Raw genomic sequence first — 20,641 nt, forward strand, 5'->3', positions numbered from 1 at the left:
CTGTTGGTGCCATTTTTGCCTCCCCAGTGAAGCTAGCCGTGAGGAAAGGCTTAGCCGGGCAGAGCCGTCTCCAGACCTGCCCGCCACTGTGGCACTCCATGGGGGGACAGGCGTGTGTCACCGCAACCCTGCTCATTCCCACACAGCGCCCACCTCACGCCAGGGACCGCGCTCGCGGAACGAGGTTCGTTCGAATAGCAGCTAACAGAGGCGCGGCTGGGACTATACAGCTTATGAAACCATCCTCCCACATTCCAGATGTGGTTTGGGGGTCGTTCCACTGCCTCTGATCACCCTGAAGTAACTGAGGGGTGATGGGTGAATCTTTACTATTGTTTCGGCGATGACGGTCTACTGGGAGTGTGAAACAAGACTTCGAGGAGAGCCCGCAGGGTGAGTGGGAGCAGGTGAGGGAGGAAAGGGAAGCAGAGGCCAGGTGACAGAGAGGAGCAGGGCAGAGAAGAGGGGAGGGTGGGAGAGACGGGGAGTGCAGGGACCAGGCTGTGGCCCCCTGCAGAGTTGGGGGCTGGACCGTGATGCCCAGAGGACGGGTGGGGTTCTCTTCAGCGGGGCTTTTTGAGAAAGGTTACACCCTGCGGTAAATATCTAGAGCAGTTCTGTGTTGCTGTGCAGCCCCAAGATAGAGCCCCGAGACCCAGAGAGGCTGCTGGTTGTCGTTTCCATCAGGGCTGGGAGCTGGCCCTCCTGGATGGGCAGAAGTCCTCTCTTCCCCTAAATCTCTGACCACCCCTTGTCCTGGGTGCCATCTCCAGGCACCTTCATCTTGAGAAAGGGTGCCCAATGTCACATGGGCTCTTCCCTGCCCCCTGTGCAGGTCCCCAGGTCCCCTGATGGACGAGGGCCGTGTCTCTCCTTCCAGGTGGGCTGCCTTTCAGCCCAGAGCGTGGAGTGGGGCAGCCTCTGAGCGGAAGGGCAGAGAGACGCAATCGAAGTCATTTTCTCTCTGCTTCTGTATCTTATTTTTCCTTTGGGTAAAGATTGAGGCAAAGTCAATTAAATGGAAAAGTCAGTATGCTTGGGTTGAGAAATTAAACAGAAAATCAGACTGTGTAAGGATTACGGTTCTTACAGGAATATTAATTCAACTTAATGGTGGAGTTTGGGCTGTGTCTTGGGTCTAGTAATTTGGAGGCCTGCAAGAGGACTGTATATTCATAATGCAATTTTCATCGTTTCTTGAAGGCATTCTTTTTTTTTTTTAATTTTTTTTTTTATTTATTCATTTATTTATTTATTATTCATTTATGGCTGTGTTGAGTCCTCGCCTCTGTGCGAGGGCTTTCCCCAGCCGCGGCAAGCGGGGGCCACCCCTCATCACGGTGCGCGGGTCTCTCACCGTAGCGACCTCTCTTGCTGCGGAGCACAGGCTCCAGACGCGCAGGCTCAGCAATTGTGGCTCACGGGCGTAGTCGCTCCGCGGCATGTGGGATCCTCCCAGACCAGGGCCCGAACCCGCGTCCCCTGCACCGGCAGGCAGACTCCCAACCACTGCGCCACCAGGGAAGCCCCAGGCATTCTTAATACAGTTTTATGAGCCGTCTTGCCCAGGTCACTATCGTAAATGAGAAGTTATTCCCAAAGGATCTTATTTGGGACAACAAATGGATAAAAGTATTGAATTTATTAACATCTAAATTAAAAAGTCTGAAAAATGGAGTTCTAATTAATCAGCTTGCAAACAGCTACCCCCAAGGGTAAGATAACAGACCCTTTAGCAACAGCTAGTGATTGGAGACATATTATTTTTCAAAACAATAATAATATTACCATAGCAGCTCCTATCTTAGGAGTTCAAAGCCATCCCATAATCGTTAATTATTTAAAGACTTTCTAAAACGGAAGCAGATAATTGATGTTTTTTCGGGCTTTCTAATGTGGAAATGGGGCTAAGAGGGGAGGGTGAGTGCCTTTGTCTGGTTGTGGGGCTGGCTGTCAGAAAGAGGATCAGGAAGGTCAGGAGGTGGGTGCAGATCTCTGAGCTTGCTCCGCCTCTGGCCTTACGCCCTCTGGCTTTCTGGTTCCTGCTCTGCACTTTGGGCCCAATCTCCTTCCCATCCAGCCACCCACCCCGTCCACCATCCTGTTCAACAGCCCCCAAGCGTGGCCCTGTCTTCACACCTGGGCCATCTTAGGTGTTCATCAGCCTCCCAGGACCTGTCCCTGGACCCCAGCTTCCCCAGGGGCCGCAGCACCGGGTGAGACGCATGCTCTGCTCAGAGCCTCCCTTCCACCGCGGGCTCCTGGGAAGCTCAGCCTCCAGCCGTCTCTGGTAGGGGCGCTGGTCTTTAGAGAGGCTTTCCCTTCTGCACCCGTCTGGTTCATGGACTCTGCGCTCTGACATCTGGTCTTCTGGGCTGCCTTCCCGGGGCCTAGTCCTTCCCCGAAGGGCACGGAGGTGGTCCGTCCACTCTCCTGAGCTTTACTTGGAGCTAGAGGCAGCTCACTTACCATCAGGCAGATGAGAGTGTAAGATGTCAGAGGCCTCACTGACCTGTCTGCTTTGGAGCCAACTGGCAAAATCATCATGCTGGGTCCTAAGTCATTGACACATGCCACGGGAGGCCAGCGAGTGCTGGGAAATCAACGTCGCACTTTGCCCAGGAGAATGATGGGGGGAAGCTGTGTCCCATAGAGATATAGGTCACAGAATGTCTTCATATTTGATACCTCGTCTCACTGGCACCCAACCCCTGTAAGGTAGGGAGAGGCAGGCAAGACTGCATCTATAAAATAGTTCTATTTTATAGATAGGGAAGGAAGCTAGTATTTTTTGAGTAAGACTGTTTTGGACAATTGGGCAATTTATGTATGTTATCCTATTATGTTAGGTAAGGTTTTTTTTTCTTTTTCTTTTATATTAGTATTTATTTATTTATTTAAAGAAATGTGATGGGACTTCCCTGGTGGTCCAGTGGTTAAGACTCCAAGCTTCCTATGCAAGGGCCGTGGGTTCGATTCCTGGTCAGGAAACTAAGATCCCACCTGCTTTCTTAGTGTCCATTCATCTTCTCCTTCATTCATTCAGTTGCTGTGTGAACTTGCTGCATCACTTAGCTTTCTTGGTTTCCTTATCTTTGAAATGGCTACCTCATAGGGTTGTTACGGGGTTAAATGGGATAATGTGTTTATACCAGAAAGTTCCAAAAAGCAAAACTTGAATTTGCTGCTTGGATCATCTATTTATGTAGCATTTATGTTGTAGTAGGTATTATAAGTAATCTAGAGATGATTTAAAGTATGCAGGAGGATGTGTAGGTTTTATGCAAATACCACACCATTTTATATAAGGGACTTGAGCATCCGTGGATTTTGGTATCTGTGGGGTTCCTGGAACCAGTCCCCCGCAGATACCAAGGAATGACAAATATCAGACACAGGACCCTGGTGAGCTGCCTGTGATGGGTGATGGAAGGGAAAGGAAAGGGAGTTCGGGTTCTCATTCATTCATTCACTCACTCATTCGTTCAAAAACTGATTGTTGAGGACCAATATGCTTCAATCTTCCTAGAGTCCCTTGGGCCAGCCAGTGTCTCTCTAGAGGTTCCAGGCATGAGAAAGAAAGCTGGGACATGAATTTGCCAATGGAAAGGACTAGGCAGGCAGAAAATCCAGTTCAGGGGCTGACAACATTTCCATCCTCCCCCTCAGGGAACTGGATACCCCTTGCCCCTTGATTTACTTACTTTCCACCAAAAAAGGAGCTGTGGTAAACTTTTCACGTAAAAAAGAGAGCGATATAATGACCCATTATATTTCCCCCCGAAGTATCAACCCGTGGATCAAGTCAGGATCATGCGGGGCAGGGTGATGGGAAAGGGGGGTGGTCTGGGGACAAATGTGACGCTGAGAGGACAGAGGCCTAACGGGCTCCCACCCCGACCTTCCCTCTGGCTTCCCCACAGGTCCCTCTCCTCTTTGCCTCCCTAAATACTTCCCTTTCCCCCCAGTTCACCTCCTCCCTCTCCTGTGATGACTTCTTGGACTTACCTTGCCCATACGTGATCTTTCCTTTCTTTGGAATGTTATTTCAATTGGACTTAGAGCTGCATCCTCTAAGGCAATGGCTTCAATGGTTCAATGCCTACTGATCTTATTTCCCCAATTAGGTTATAAGCTCCAAGTGGGCAGGACTGTGTCCTAAACCCCTTGGTACACTCACAGCATTGGCCCAAGGAAAAATCACCGTGGCCTCTGGAATCTCATCTTTATTCCACTGCCCACATCAGGTACCTGGTTATCCAGTCCCACAAGCCCAAACGAGCCAGGACACTGGCACCTCTCTGTTCCAGATCATTCTTGTTCTTCCTGTAGTTGACCTAGAAAAATCCTACCCATCCTTGAAGGCTGAGCACAAATGTCACATGGTCATTTCAGAGAGTATGCTCCAGGCGGAGCTAATTCCTTCCTTCACGTTGATTCCATAGCACATCTTCTGTTCTTAAAATAACCCACTTCCTGGCTTGTTGGAGGAGTTCGATGCAGGTGGCGATGAAGCCTCATATGCCAGGCCCAGTGGGTATTCTCATGGACCCCCAGCACCTCCCTGCTTTGGTACAGAACACTGTGTAAGTTCTTTTATAGCTCTCGTTTCTTGTTTCACTATTTCTGTCAAGCCTTCACCTTACAGAGATGCTGTGAAGACAAATGAGATAATATGTAAAAGTGCCTTAAGCTCCAGAAGATGGACTATATTATTACAGCTGGAAAGCTGTCTACTGGGGAAATCAAACTTGATGAGGGTGAATAGGGAAGGGAGGGAGGGATGGAAATAGAGAAAGACAGAGACAGAGTGATACAGGGAGAAGGAGGCACACAGAGAGAGAGACAGGGAGAGAAAGAGACAGAGAGACAGAGAGAGGACACACAGACTAGCGTGTCTACTGGACTGGGAGACCCGGAGGGGCGTCTGTCTGGTCTCCACAAGGCAGCGGGGTGTTATGTTTACTGAAAAACAAAACACCCCCAAAACTATTTGAATTTGGTTTCTGCTAGGTGTTCACAGAAGGTCCTTCCCCGTCTAAGGGGACAGTATATTTTAGCGAGTTAAGAGCTTTGAACTCAGCCAGACCTGAGCAGGGCCCTGCCCCCGACTTCCCAGCGGTGAGGATGTGGTCAAGGGATGCCCTGCGTGTGGGTTTCCTTGCAGTCAGTAACAAGGGTGCACACCCCCAGCCTCCAGGGTGGCGTGAGGATGAAGGAGCGTGTGCAGTGCTCACAGATGTGCAATAAATGCACGACAACCGCCTCGCCCCTCATTTCTCCACCCCCGCTCCCCTTCCCCCCACCTTCCCTAGGGTTGGACTCATAGCCAGAGGAGTCAGGCTAAAGTCAGCAGTTTCAGAAGGAGAGATCACATCCTTCCCCCGTGGTCCTGAAAGTCACACACCAGGACCACCCTGGGAAAGGAAGATACACAACAGGAGCCGTGAGGAAGGTTCCAGGGCGTCAGGGTGTAACCCTTCTCTCTTCCCTGCCTAACTTCAGAACCAGCCGAGAGATGGTTGAGAGAGACAGACAGACAGAGAGAGCAGGGCCTAGGACGTGATGCAGGGCAGGAGGCTTCTCGTCTCCAGAAGCGTCCATTGCTATCCTTTGGATGTCTGGGTCAGAGCATCACTTGAAATCCCCATGGGGACACAATTATGGATATAAGTAGTTGAGGCCTCCATCGCAGGAGGGCTCAGAGGATACATCCCGTTCTCAAGCTGTGTGGGTGGGTGTTTACCCGTAGGCAGTGACCCTGGTCTCCCTGGAAACCACATGCCGCAGAAACAAAGGCACACTGCTCGGCATCATTCACGGCCACCCTCTGTCCCTCTGTCATGGCGGAGGGGGGGTGAGGGTGGAGGGCACCCAGGACACGTTTTTCGTTGTATGGGGAATTTGTCCCCCATGCCCACCTGGCCCCAAGAGAGCTTTCATTTTCTTGCCAGGTCGGTCTTAGTAATAATGTGGCGAATTCTTAAGGGGGCAACCATGTGGACCATCAAGGCCTCAGTCTGTCTTTCCCTTAGCTTGTAGTCTGTCAGCAGGACCCCAGACAAATGAGGAGCGGGGTGGAGAGAACGTGAGAGGTCTGCATGGATTTCCTCCCTGACCTGGGAGCCTACTCCCTGGCCCCCAATTCCCTTCAAATGCTCTCCCCAACTCCTTCAACACACCCCTACCCTGAATGGCTCCCTCACCCGAATCCCCACCACACAGGGCTGAACCTGCCCGTTCACCTCTCGGGCTTCCCGCTGGGATCCAGGGCAGGACAGAGGCTCTCACTCATCCTTGCATCCCCAGTGCCCTGGTGCAGCCCCGGAAATGCTTGTTCATTGATTGACTATCAGAGCCCGCCTGGCCGGGACCTACCCACGGGCGCTACGCTCAGTGGTCCTTGCAGAGAATCAGGAAGCCGAGCCCCCAGAGCCTCTCCTTTTCACCCCGCCGCCCATCTGCCTTGTTTCATCTGAAACGTGGGAGGTGTGGAAGGGTTTCCCGATGCTCTCCGGGAGCGCAGGGCTTGTGTTCCCCTCCCCACTTGTTGCTCTGTCCCGGCCCCCCACCCTGCACTGCACACGCCCTGGGGAGGCAGGCCTGGCCCAGCACCTGGTTCAGGTGCTGCCTCTCAAGGCCTTTGGGAGCTTGGGGCCAGGGCCCTTCAACCTTTCCGGCACAGTGAGCATCAAAGCTACCTTTGTCTTTGGCTGATTGTAGTGGTTTTTTGTTTTCGTTTTTTATTGTGGAAAAACGTACATAACCTAAAATTTATTATCTTAACCATTTTTAAGGGTACAGTTCAGTGGCATTAAATGCATTCACATTGTTGTACAACTATCACCACCATCCATCCGCAGAACTCTTTCACGTCCCACACTGAAACCCTGTACCCATTAAACGACGCCTCACTCTCCCCTCCCCCAGTCCCTGCAGCCACCATTCTATTTTCTGTGTCTGTGAACTTGGCAGTTGATCGTTTTCATGGAACAAAGCCACTGAAGTGTGGTGCGCACCTGGAGGAGGCACCGGCCGCCCGGCACCACCTGGAGACTTCTGATACCCGGTCGTGCTCTGCTTAAGACGTAGGCTTGAATTTGACACTTCTTCTCTTGTGGGTCACAGACCCCCAAAGTCCATTTGACTCTAAACCTGTGCTCAAAACTCTAAGGAATGCATTTTGAATGGGGGCATTTCAGGAACCTTGGTTGGGGAGGGCAGGGGCTTTGGGACAAGCTGTGAGTTTAGAAAGTTGAGATTTTTGGCGTCTCTCAAATCATACTTGATTGCCTATTCATAAGATCAGCTTTGTCCCCGGTCATCCAGGTTTCCAGACTTTCTGTTCCTTCTTGCTGACAGCTTATTTATTACAAAGGAATGTTCTGGTTGCTTGGAACAATCAGAGCTCTATATTCACAAGAGAGCTGCCATGGGTAGTATTTCACCGACCCCTCGCACTGGGGGCTGTGAGCTGTGTACAAACTCAGCTTCTCTGCTTGAATTACCTCCTCTGGGCCTGGTGGGGTGAGCTCAGTGCAGGGCAGGCGGTGCATTTTAGTGCCGTCATAGCCTGAGGCCGTGGCGCTGCAGCCGTGGGCTGGCCCTACCAGCACTGGCTCTGGCAGGAATAGTAATCACGCTCGCTCCCTTCTCGTAAGATCCTGCCATATGCCAGGCACTGTCTGACCCGCATAATCTCACAACTGTTTTAGAGAGGGTTGACCAGACGCAGATTTGAGATGAGGATTCTTAGGCAGGTGACTTAATGAGTGGGCACTATCGTAGATGTGAGGGAAGCAAGGATGGGGCAGGGGAAGAGGGGAAACCGGGGGGCGGTCTTGCTGGAGTGTAACCGCAGCCTGATACCACAGAAGCTCTGACATCACAGAGTTGCTGCTTGAAGGCAAGGGCTTTGTTCTCCTCAATGTTTTTCAGATTGACTCTCCCCGACCCCGGGTGGGGAGTAGGGGTATAACCTCGAAGGAATCTCCGGGTGAGGAGGTGGCTGAAGGGGGACAGAGAAGGGTACAGCTGGAAGCTGATAGCAGCCCAGCTTGGGAAGGAGGGGCAGGGTGAGTCTCCAACAGCATCCTCTGGAACAACCTTCTGAGGTGTGTACTAAGACTAATCCCCATGTTACAGAGGAAAACTGAGGCCCAGAGAGGGCAAGCGACTGGCCCAAGCACATCCTTCCGGTAAACGGTAGAGGCAGGACCTGGACCAGGTATGCCCACCCCAGAGTCACCCACCCACTGGCTCTTATGCAGACTCTGATTCCTTCCAGGAGCTCTGGCTGATCCCACGAGCCCTTTTCTCTGCCTGGCTCTGGCTTTCCCACTGCGTGAATGGCAGATAAGCCCCAGATCTCGGGGGCTTAATGCAAAAGGAGTTTCTGTTTTGCTCACATGAAGTGCAGCTGGCAGTGGCGGGAGGGGAGTCGAGTCCCATTCAGGGCCTGGGCTGAGGGTAACGCTGCCATCCTGCAAGGACAGCTCCCAGGAAGCCCCAAGGAAGTGGAGGGTCCCGCAGGAGGCTGGTAGGGGCTGGGCCTGGAAGCCATGAACCCCACTTCGACCACATTCTGTAGGTGAGAAGCCAGCCACAGGCCCCTCCAAGATGCTCGGGAGACTGGGAAAGGGAGACCCCGCCTACACAGATGCTTCCCAGCCTCGACTCCGCGGAGTAGAGTAGAACCACAAGTAGGGCTCACAGCCTCTGACACGGCCACCTGCACCACTTCCTTGGTCCTAGGGGTCAGCTCAGGCCCCTAGGACCAAGGGGCCTGAGCCTTTTTTTTTTTTTTTTCTTTTGTGTGAAAAAAAGAACCATCCAAAATTTATTCTCCAACAGACAGCATCAGCAGGTAAAAACTACAGGGGTTTCTCCATAGATCATACATTCAGAAGGCATTATTAGCTTAACAAGTGAGAAAGCCTCTGGTGTGTTTTCTGTAACAATATCCACTTCACAGTGTAAACAGGCACTATTATTGTGTTCACTTACAATTCCAGAAGGAAAGGCACAACTTGGCAAAGCAAAAAAAATTTTTGGGGGGGTCCTAAAGTCAGGTGCAATTACCGAGAGACAGACTTGAGAACAGTCGCAATCGACTTCTCCACATAGAGGGGCAAAGACTTCACCCAGAAATGTGGGTCTTTCTTTCTCCTTCCTTGTTAAATCCTCAAGAGTAACGCCTCATCGTCTGTTTAATATCACATATACAAAAGGGGAATTAAGAAAAAAAGAATCACAACAACATCTTGAACTTCCAGCGGCTCCCACCAATACGTTAACTCTTAGGTTTATGACAGGGCCTAGGAATACTTCAGCAGTCATCAAATAAGAAAATAGAGACTATAGCTACAAAAATAACACATGAATGAGGTAGATAAATTAAAGCTTTCACATCCAGGACTTGCCTGTTCCAACTTGGTAGCCTTCATGCAATACTGAGAAAAAAAAAAAAAACTTCATAATTACTTGGCATAAGTCACAATCAAGGAACTTCTGGTACAAATTAGTATAAGAAGTTATTAGTATATAATAAGAAAACATGCCCTTCCAGTGAGTTTGTTTCTTCAAGAACGGACACCCAGCACTTCAGAGTAGGCACTGGTGAACTAAATTAAGTCACCTGAGATTCCCTGCTCAGGTGCTCACCTCTCCTGGTTTTAGGAAGAAGAAGGGCATCTGGAAGGCATAGGGAGGACCTTGGCACTCTTGGGGCTCCAACTGAACTGTATTTAAATAAGCAGCAACACACACACTGACTCTAAGGACTAAAATCCGTCCACTTGAGGACATTCTACTTCAGGTTCCAAGGTTGAAAAAAAATTTGGAATTCTACAACCTTGGTTTAAAAAAAAAAAAAAAAGTACATTCAAAAAAGAAAAGAAAAATGGGTGTAGGGTTGGGAGAATACAAAACAGGTCCCTAAACAGATGACAGACCTTGTCCATTTACCCGCATACAGTCACCACAGAAGCAAGTATACACTACCCACCCCCACCAACCCCCAAACAGGCAAAACAGTTGTATTTTATCCCTTGTCTCTGTCCCCTCCTCCAGGAGGCTGGATGTCCTTTAACTAGCAGATGCCTGGGACGTATCTTCAGGACTGTTTCTCAGGTGGCACCTGGTTCTGCCTTTGTGTACCGTTTCACCCCTGGAGGTGGGTGGGTGTGGGTGGAGGTGACAATGAGGCAGTTGGGAGCTGGGAAGTCTGGCTGGAATCAGCATGGGCACTTATTCAAAGAAGCCAGGTTTAGAGCCAGACAGAGTGAAGATAACAGACTTGGAGAAGGAATTCTAAAATCCTATCCTAAACAGAGTCTGCATCTCAGGAATCCAACTGAAGTCCTTGGACCTATTCAGTCCCTCAAAAACTGTATCCTAAGCCAGAGCCAGGTAATATGGAGGTTAGACCTCAGTCCTGTGTCCCATGGAACTCAGAGTCCAGTGGGAGGGAAAGAGGATCGGCACACAGGAATATCCCAGGAGGAGCAGCTTCATGATAAGAGGAGGCACCTGGGGCTTTGGGAGCCCCTGACTGAGACTGGGGGACTCTGGGAAGGCTTCCCAGAAGAGGTGAGGCTGAGTTTAATCTTGAGGGGTGGCTAGGAGTCATCCAGCAGGGTTTTGAGGGGTGGTGGGCTGGAGCTAGGTGCCATGCCCAGCCCTGGGAGCAGCATGCCTGCTCAGAAGGAATCAGGTGACCCATGAGGGCCCTGAAGGTGCCAGGGGCTTGGGCTTGACCCTGAAGGCCGTGGGGGATCACTAAAAGGTGACTTGGGGGAGAATCATAACCAGGTGTGTGTGTGTGTGTTCTGCATGCCAGGTGGAGAATGGGGAGGAGGGCATTACATTCATCCAAGTGAGAAATAAAGACCTGAATGGAGGCAGTGGCTATAGGGACAGAGTGTCAGGGTTGGGCTGCAGAGATATTTAGGGTAGAATGGTGGGTTGGAGGTGACTGGAGGGGAGGAATCAGGATGGCATCCAGTTTTCTGGGATTAGGAGCTGGAGAATGGGACCATTCACTGAGAGGTGCTGAGGCCATAGACCTTGGTGTTCCAACAGGATCTTAGAAGCCAAGTGTATGTATTCCTTGCTCGGGCTGCTGTAGCAAAATGCCATGGGCTGGATGGCTTAAACAGCAGACATTTATTTCTCACAGTCTGGAGGCTGGAAGTCCAAAATCAAGGTGCCAGTATGGTCAGCTTCTGGTGAGAGCTCTCTCCTTGGGTTGCAGATGGCCGCCATCCTGCTGTGTGCTCATATGACCTCTTCCCTGTGTGTGTGAGCATGAACATGGTGGGAGAAAGTGAAAACAAGCTCTGTGGTACCTTTTCTTATAAGGGCACGGATCGCATCATGAGGACCCCACCCTCATGAGCTCATCTAAATGTAATAACTTCCAAAGACCCATGTCCAAATACCTAACATTGGAGGGTAGGGCTTCCTTATATGAATTTGAGGGAAGGGGACACAGACATTCAGTCCATAACACGAAGTGACCTTAGGCAAGCCATTAAGCTTCCAATGCTTCAGTTACTCATCTGCCAGGTGCCTTCCTCCAGGGTAATGTGAGGATCAAATAAAAAATGTGTGTGAAAGTGTTTTGAAAATCACAAGGCATTTTGAAAATTTAAGGCGTTAATTCAAGGAGAAGGGGCCACAGGAGAGACCATGACGTTGACCTGCCAAGAAGTCGCTGGAGATGCCTGGCTGGGGGTGCTATCTGGCTATTCTGGAGCCAATCCTGGTCTCAGAGCTCCCCAAAGAAACTTCTACCCTGCTGGGGCCTGAACTCAGAGGCCCCACTGGGGTGTGGATCATTTGAACTGTTCTAGCACTGTGGGGACACCCCACTGAATGCTTCTGGGTGGAAGGTGAGATGACCTTTTTTCTTTTTCTTTTTTTCTTTTTTTTTTAATAAATTGGAAACTGTTTTCTCCCCTTTTCTTTTTTCTTTTTCTTTTTTCTCTTTTGGCCACGCCACATAACATGCGAGATCTTAGTTCCCCAACCAGGGATCAAGCCCGTGCCCCCTGCAGTGGAAGCACGGAGTCCTTTTTTAAAAATAATTAATTAATTAATTTGACTGCGTTGGGTCTTTGTTGCTGTGCGCGGGCTTTCTCTAGTTGCGGTGCGTGGGGGCTACTCTTCGTTGCGGTGCGCGGGCTTCTCATTGCAGTGGCTTTTCTTGTTGCGGAGCACGGGGTCTAGGTGCAGGGGCTTCAGTAGTTGTGGCACACGGGCTCAGTAGTTGTGGCTCGCGGGCTCAGTAGTTGTGGTGCATGGGCTTAGCTGCTCCACAGCATGTGGGATCTTCCTGGACCAGGGATCAAACCCGTGTTCCCTGCATTCACAGGTGGATTCTTAACCACTGCACCACCAGGGAAGTCCAGAAGCGTGGAGTCTTAACCACCAGACCTCCAGGGAAGTTCCGAGATGACTTTTTTGTCATAACCTCCGTGGCCTTCATGGGCCCCAGAGACTGGTCAGTGAGTGGGCTCTAAAGGCAGCCATATGATGGCCTTGGCAATGAGCCGCAGCCCTCGGACTGCCAGGAGAACCTCCCAGGGCTCACGGACCCTTTTACCTCATCATTGCTTTGGGTATTTTCCTCCCTTGTCTTTGGGAAGCAGCTGTTTGCAGAGGCCCATGGAGCTTTCTCCTTTGCTCTGCAAAAAATGTTAAGCAAACATTTAAGGAATAAGGGCTTTATAATGATGAGAGTAAACACTGAGGAATACCAGCTATTATGGAATATAAGTGTTTTAAAAAAAGAGGAAAGGAAAAATAAATGACAAAGTGCTGCTTGTCTCAAGCAGGCCTCCTACTGACTTGCAGCTGTGTGAGGCAGGGTGGGGGACCAGCCTTTCCCATGCTTCACGTTTCAGGTTGCAGCTCCCGCAGACAGCTCCTAAGAGGCTCAATGCCCAAGTGTGTTCAGGTAAAATGGGCATTTCCTCCTCCTGGAGAAAGGAGGAGAGCAGAAGAGATGGGATGCCGAGGCCAGAGGACCAGCTCGGCTGTGCTCTGAACTGTGGGGCACCCCCCACCCTGAGGAAAAGATGGACAGGAAGAGGCCAAGGAAAGGGAGGCTGGGCAGCTCTGGGGATGGCAGCAGAGACTTCACCACCAAATGGAAAGCCCAGGCAGGTGCCAAGGGCTGTCTCAGGTCTGGGTGCTCCCATTCCTCCCCACATCCCCAGCCCACTCCCATGCCACTCACCCCACGCCTGCTAAGCCTAAAGGAAGGCCTTTTTCTGAGTTCTCATCTGGGGGATCATTCAGTTTTCCTCTGAGAAACAATGCCTCAACCTCACTCTGGGGGCATAACATAGTGGTTGGACAGCAAGGGTCAAATCCTAGTCCTGACACTTGTTGGCTATTGGCTTCAGTTACCTCCCCTGAGCCTTGGCTTCCCAATCTGTAAAGTGGGCTAATAAAGAATCTACCTCATTGGGGGACTTCCCTGGTGGCGCAGAGGTTAAGGATCTGCGTGCCAATGCAGGGGACACGGGTTCGAGCCCTGGTCCGGGAAGATCTCATATGCCGCGGAGCAACTAAGCCCGTGCATCACAACTACTGAGCCCGCGAGCCACAACTAGTGAGCCCACTTGCCTAGAGCCCGTGCTCTGCAACAAGAGAAGACACCACAATGAGAAGCCTGCGCACCACAATGAAGAGTAGCCCCCGCTTGCCACATCTAAGGAAAGCCCGCGTGCAGCAACAAAGACCTAACACAGCCAAAAATAAATAATAAATAAATTAATTAAAAAAAAAAAAAAAAAAAAGAACCTACCTCATCGGGTTGTTGTGAGGACTGGATGAGGTGGAGCTTGGACAGGGCTGGGCCTGGGGTGCAGAACACGCTGAGAGAGTGTCACCACTCTTATCCCTGTCTCCTCTCCCCTCCCAAGCTGGGATCCAGCAGTGGCCTTGGTGGCAGCTGAGGTACACATTCTTAGAGAGTCGACTTGCCAGGCTCACCCCAAAGTGAGCCTCCCTGGGTCCTCAGTTGGGTTTGACCTCCTTCCAAACTGCTTGCCTAGCATGCCCTAAGACGTGGGAAGATTAATGGCTTCCAGGGGGTCTCTTTACCTCCCACTGGAAGCCACTATCTCTTTCTAGAATGGCTTTAGAAAAGATGTGTCTCATTAAATTCAGACATTTGGAAACCATTTGCTGCACCCCAGACCTCTCCAGATGGGCCAGGCAGCCAGCGAATGAGCTGGGGAGTGAGGACCCACATTAGGAAAACACAGGGGAGGGTGCTGTGTCTGACATCGCTTACAGTTCAAGAAGGTCTGGTGAACTTCTTGCTCTGAATGAGCTAAAGGTGTCGGGAATTCCAGGGCCTTTGATCCTCAGTGGGTTCTTTGAAGGAGTTGAGCCTGGGGGGCTTAACTTGGGAGGTGGGGGGTCATGGTGGAACTTATTGAGGCGATTTTTCAAAACCTACGTCTTCTCCCAGCCCCGACCAGGGCATCTGGGAACCTATCGGGGAGGGGCTGTGTTGATACAGCTCGTACACATCTTGCCTCTGGCTGAGGGCCACACGTGTGGACTCAAGAATAGAGAATAAACAGCGTGTGGTAGTGACCTCCCAGTGTGGCTGCAGCTGCTAGACCACGAAGCTGGAAAGTGGACCCCACCTTTGTGTAATTTCTTTCTTTCTTTCACTCAATGAATGTATTTGAGTTTCTACTATGTGCAGGGTAGTTACCAGGCTCAAAGAATACAAAGATATGTAAAGGGTAAAATGTCCTTATCGTCATTGAACTTACATTCTCTTTTCTGTTTTTTTTAAAGATTGATTGATTGATTGATTGCTATGTTGGGTCTTTGTTTCTGTGCGAGGGCTTTCTCTAGTTGTGGCAAGCGGGGGCCACTCTTCATCGCGGTGTGCGGGCCTCTCACTATCGCGGCCTCTCTTGTTGCGGAGCACAAGCTCCAGACGTGCAGGCTCAGTAGTTGTGGCTCACGGGCCTAGTTGCTCCGCGGCATGTGGGATCTTCCCAGACCAGGGCTCAAACCCATGTCCCCTGCATTGGCAGGCAGACTCTCAACCACTGCGCCACCAGGGAAGCCCCTGTTTTTTTAATTGAGGTATGATGTACAGTATTATGTAAGTTTCAGGTATATAACAAAGCGATTCACAATTTTTAAACGTTATAGTCCATTTATAGTTATTATAAAATATTGGCTATATTCCCTGTGTTGCGCAATATATCTTTGTAGCTTACTTACTTTATACACAGTAGTTTGTACCTCATAATCCCCTACCCCTATCTTGTCCCTCCCCCCCTTGCCTCTCCCCACCAATAACCACTAGTTTCTTCTCTGTATCTGTGAGTCTGTTTCTTTTTTGTTATATTCACTAGTTTGTTTTCTGTGTGTAATTTATTTATTTATTCCGTTTTCACATTTTTATTGGGGGCCACTGAGGACGGGGTGCTCACACTTCCTCCTTCCACTCCAAGCTGGGCCTTGGTGTCCTGGGGGTAACTGAGCACGTTCCCATCATCTCGGAGGAGCTGTGTGTGGCTGTAGGGTGTGGCCTGGTTGACCAAGACATTGTACATGGTGTAGGGGCCGAGTGTGGGCAGAATTATAGCGAGGCCCAAATGGTGAAGGATGGGACAGTTCCGGCTCCTCGGCCCAGGCATTCTTGATGAAGGCAGTGAGTTTCACAGCCATCTTGGTCTCCACATCTGTGTAAATCATACCTGACAAATTTCTTCACAGACATCACCTCACTTGACATCCAAGGTTACACTCTGGTAGTCAAGGCTGCCGTATCTCCATTTTACAAATGAGAAAGTTGAGGCCCAGGTAGGACAGGTGCACACAGCAAAGAAAGGATAAGCCAGAGTAAGAATCCAGCTCTTCTGACCCACACAGCTGTGGTCATCCCAGTCTAGATCATGCTGAGGGTGACCAGTGGAGCTGGGCCATCATCCAAGTGTAGGTGGGACACTTTTTTTTTTGGCCACGCCACGCGGCATATGGGATGTGGGATCTTAGTTCCCTGACCAGGGATAGAAACTGTGCCCCCTGCAGTGGAAGCATGGAGTCATAACCATTGGACCGCCAGGGAAGTCCCTAGGTGGGACACTTTTAAATGTGCATTTCCAAAGCATTTCTTCTATCCCTTTGTCAAACAGACCTTGAAAGGACACCAGTTGTCTTGTGTGCTGTCATTTTGGGCTACGTTGTCATGATTCTCTTAGTATGGTTCTGGAATTAAATAGCAAAACCCCTCAGAGTTCCCCTGCTTGCCATGAGTGGGTACTTTTCAATTGTCAAGAAATGAGAGGAAGCTTCTCGACTCTCTTGGAAAGTTCTGGACAGAAAAATAAATGTTCAGACACATCCTAAGAGTCTAGTGGGAAAAACTTAAAGCCAGCTCATAATCAGGGTTCAGACATAGAGAACGATCTGATGGAATGGGTTCCCCAAAGTTGGGTGACTTGGAAGATGGAGTGAGCCTTCGGTGAGGAAGTCACAGTGGCCGTAGCAAAGGTCCAGCAGCGTGGATCAGCCTTGGCAGCAGGGCCTGAGATGTGTGTACACATTCCAGATATGACCTGAGGCTGGCCTGACCACGCCCCCCGCCCCCCCCCCCCAAGACCCTGTGATCCAGGAAGGTGACCGGCTGGGACATCAATGAGAGAGCTGTCACTTGAAACCCAGCAACCCTTCTGAAGCAGCTGGTCAGGAGAAGGGCAAGGATGGAAATTTCCTGCTGGCCAGAGGTGGGGTGGAAGAGGGTGAGATGGTCAGAAGTGGCCCAGGCATTGGGCATGAGTAGGCATGGCTAGAAGCCCATGGGCAGCTCAGTAAGAGACTGCACAGAACAGAAGGAGGGTTGGACCGGAGATAGAGGCAGTGGTTCTATCGTATGTGAAACCTTCTCCCCTGCCCACTCTGCCAGGGGCTTCTAGAGGGAATGACTGGAGAGTTCATCTGCCGCCCCAAACACTGGAATCTCTGCTCATCAAACAAATGGTGGGTTTGGTCAGTGCTACAGATGTGACATTGACAGACGCCAGCGGGTAAGACCTGGAGGCATCTGAGTTACGTTCATTTGAGGGAGGTGCTGCAAATTCAGGCTGTTTCCGCTGCTAGGACCCCATCTGTCTGCATAGGTTGGTGAAGCCCAGGGAAAGTGGAGCTGCAGATAAGGAAGGTGGCTCCACTGGGAAGCTATTTGCTGAGCTCACTGTAGTGAATGCCGGCTGCCTCCTTCAGACTCCCCTCCAGGACAGAGTCTCCCGTTCTCCCAACACCTTCTGGCTCACAGCTCAGTCCTCTCTGGGAATTGCCTGCAGCCAAGACCACATCCTCTTCCTGGGCAGCCTCGCTGGGGAGAGAGACGAGTGGTCACTGAGTGGGTAGGAAGGCCTGACCCCCTCTCTGTAACGGGAACAACTCTGAAGGGCTTCCCAGCGGCACAGCTCCCCGCAGGATTGCCGGATGCCTCTGCGGGGTGGCATCGAGGCTCACCTGCTCCCTCCGCCCAGCCCTGCTTCCCGCACTCGCCCAGCAAAGGTGTTGGCCCCAAGAGCACTGCCCAGGAAAACTCCTGCTTGCTAAGCTCGGCCTCAGAGTCTCCTTTCGGGCTCCTGAGCTAGGACAGCCCAGCCCTGTTTTGTCTCCATCACTGCACTACCTCCTAAGTGGGAGGAAAGTTGGTGATCAGAGCCAGAGGGCCGCCGCCAACCTTGGGACCCTCATATATGAACCCTGCCCTGAGTACTCTTCCAGAGCCTTGGCGATGTGTCCAAAGAACGGGGCGGGGGGAGCCCTGGGCAGAGAGTGTTGCGGCCGCCAGGAGCCTGACTTCTGTGTGTCTTCAGCCCCATGCGGAGTCTTAGGAAACACAGAAAAAGCAGAGTCTAGTTTGACTTGCAGACATTTGGGGCTGTTTATTGACCTCGATGGACTTGTACCATGGGAACAAGTCTCACCGAGGCCTTGCTTGTAACCAGAGAGCGTTTTTTATCAAGATTTGTATATAGGTCAGCCCCCTGGTAGTAGTCAGGGTTCTCCAGAGAAATAGAATACACACACACACACACACACACACACACGAGTAGGTATGTGCGTGTATGTGTGTGCGTGTTTGTGTGAGACAGAGAGAGAGAGAGTTATTTTAAGGAATTGATTCATGTGATGGCAGAGGCTAGGCAGCCTAAAATCAGCAGGGTGGGTTGGTGGGCTGGAGATGCTGAAAGACCATCCAAACACCGTCTGCTGCAGAATTCCCTTTTCCCCCGGGGGGTGGGGGGGCTGGTCAATCTTTTTTCTCTTAAGGCCTTCAACTAATTGGATGAGATGCAACCAGATTATGGCGGGCAATCTGCTTTTCTCAAAGTCTCCTGGTTTAAATGTTAATCTCATCTGAAATATGACATCACAGCAACATCCAACTACGACTGACCAAATATCTGGGTACCATGCCCCAGCCAAGTCGACATAAAACTATCCATCACATCCCTCCGTGTTGTGCAGTTTCCATCTAGGAAACTTCGCCCTCGTCACCCTATAATAAGCAGGCCGGGCACCGTCAGGTGAGCGGGGAGCCACGCGCCTGCTCAGCTAGTGTCATTCTCCAGTGAAGGTGAATGCTTGCCACCAGGGATTCACTGTCTTTACCTTTCCTCGTGAACTTTAGACGTTTTATCATCTCTAGCTCCTTCATTTACCAGGGGCTGGCAAGCTGATTCTGTAAATCACATAAGGACACATAGTAAGTATTTTAGGCTATGCAGGTCATATATGTCTCTCTTGCATATTCTTGTTTGTTTGTTTTACAACTTTTTAAAAATATAGAAACCACTCTTAGCTTGCTGGCCGTATAAAAATAGGACGAGGGCTGGATTAGCCCATGAGCTGTAATTTGTCAAACCTTGATTTAAACTACTAACATTCCGGGTGCATCTGATTGCTTGAAATTCCTGGATGACTTCCAATCCCTAAGTGCACTCCTCCAACTGCATCCAAATCCAGGTGTTCAACAGAAACCTAAGTGACATCAAAGCTGCAAGGTCCGCAGGAAGCGAAGGGCTTCCTCCTCCCGGGCTCTAATGACCAGATCTCCCCCTAAAGATGGGGACGGCTTCTCCATCACGAAAGCTTTGAGCTGGGAGAACAAAGGGCCAAGGAAGACCATGACAGAACACCAGCTATGCCCTCCCTCCAGCCAGCTGGTTGCCCAGCACAGGCCCCTCCAGTTCTGTTGGATGCTTAGGGTCCCCAAGAGGGAGCGCTACCCCAGGTGGCCTGGAGGGTCCCCCCACCTGGGCGGGGAGGAGAGCAGCTGCATGGGCTTGGACAGCCGCCTGTGGCCAGAGCACACTGAGCCCGCGTGCAGCCTGCAGCCGCCCTGGGATGAACCACCTTCAGGCAGGAGGCCTGACGGTCAGCCTCCAGGGGGCTTTTCAGGGATCAGGGTCATGGCGTTATGAAACTTGGCTTTTCCGTGTGTGTGGCGGGGTGAGGGGGGAGCTCTTTATGAACCACTTGTAGATCAACTCAACTGCACAATCCTGTCGGGTAAAGACTTTGTGGAAAACTGTGAGCTCTTACACCGGCAAATGCTGTTTTAGCATGTGCGTTCCTATCTCCTGTGAGAGTTGAATGAGAATAAAAATCGTCCTGTTTGCTGCTCCTCTAGTTTTGTGTTTGATCTGGCTGTAAAGAACTCTTTTCTCAGAAGCGGGACTTTTCATTCCTCTCCTTCCCTCCCTCCCCTCCTCCCTCCCTCCCTCTCTTTCCCCATCTATCCTTGTCTGCTATTGCACCTGCTCTGAGAGATCCCCATATTCAACCTGTCTGCAGGTAGCTCAGGGGAGGGCATGTGTAAAGCAAATATGAAAGATCTTTGTGCCTTTGTAGCTCTCTCTTCCTTACTCAAAGTATTGTTTCTGTGACACTAACAGCACAGTGAAAGCAGACCCGGGGGCCAGGCCTCTGAACGGCAGGAGAATGAAAATGGACCAAGTACTGGATTACTATGCAAAACCCCTTCTGGCCACAGCTCTTTCTACCAGTGGCATCTGCCCTCCAGCCCGTCCTGCTTTGTCCTCAGGAGAGCCATCTTTGGAACATCAGGAGACGCAGGCCAGGCCCTTCTCCTCATGAGGCTGGGCAGAGCTAATCAGACACCACGGGCTCTACTGTCTAAGAGTTCTCAGCCCAACGCTGAAGACTGTGACCACATGGCAAGCTCCTCCCCTGAAGGACCCACCAGAGTGAGCTGCCCCAGAACAGAGGGTCAGAAACATGCAGAAAGAGCCAACTATGAGTGTCATTTGTTGTGGTGGCCCCCAAGCTGTAAGCTTATTCAGCTTTCTGCTTTCCGGAGAACTTCTCTTGGTATGCAGTCCTGACGCTGCGGTATTGAGCGTAAAAAAGGAAAATGGCTTGCGGCTAGTTTCGCTCCAGGTGCCTGCTCTGCATCTAAGAGCCCCTGGTTGTTCCCCAGAAGAAGGACGTGCTGCCCTGAGGGGGAAGTCTGTATCTCCAAAGAATGGCCCATAAGGCATGCTGACGCATAGATAGTGGTGCATAGATAGTGGTGCATAGATAGTGGCGCATAGATAGTGGCACGGAATTATGT

At 50.9% G+C, this 20,641-nt stretch overlaps 1 protein-coding gene and 1 long non-coding RNA gene across 3 annotated transcripts in view; one reads left to right on the forward strand and one right to left on the reverse strand.

Annotated features, from left to right (window-relative positions):
- LOC130706627 (uncharacterized) overlaps positions 1–20,411 on the forward strand; it is a 28,358-nt gene extending 7,947 nt beyond the window's left edge. The window contains exon 2 of the mRNA XM_057539322.1: positions 19,962–20,411. Within this exon, the coding sequence (XP_057395305.1) occupies positions 19,962–20,411 (450 nt within the window). The remainder of the gene's footprint in view (positions 1–19,961) is intronic.
- On the reverse strand, positions 11,016–19,758 carry LOC130706628 (uncharacterized). Of its 2 annotated transcripts, XR_009006808.1 has the most exons (4): positions 18,676–19,758; positions 15,744–17,380; positions 12,608–12,689; positions 11,016–11,293 (listed from the first exon to the last, which is right to left on the reverse strand). It is a non-coding gene; the product is annotated as an uncharacterized LOC130706628 (long non-coding RNA). The 2 variants fall into 2 exon arrangements; XR_009006807.1 differs by lacking the exon at positions 11,016–11,293 and having other exon boundaries at positions 11,480–12,689.
- Positions 20,412–20,641: the final 230 nt, after the last annotated feature.

This window comes from Balaenoptera acutorostrata, unplaced genomic scaffold (genome assembly GCF_949987535.1).
Source record: "Balaenoptera acutorostrata unplaced genomic scaffold, mBalAcu1.1 scaffold_847, whole genome shotgun sequence".
Lineage (NCBI taxonomy): Eukaryota > Metazoa > Chordata > Mammalia > Artiodactyla > Balaenopteridae > Balaenoptera > Balaenoptera acutorostrata.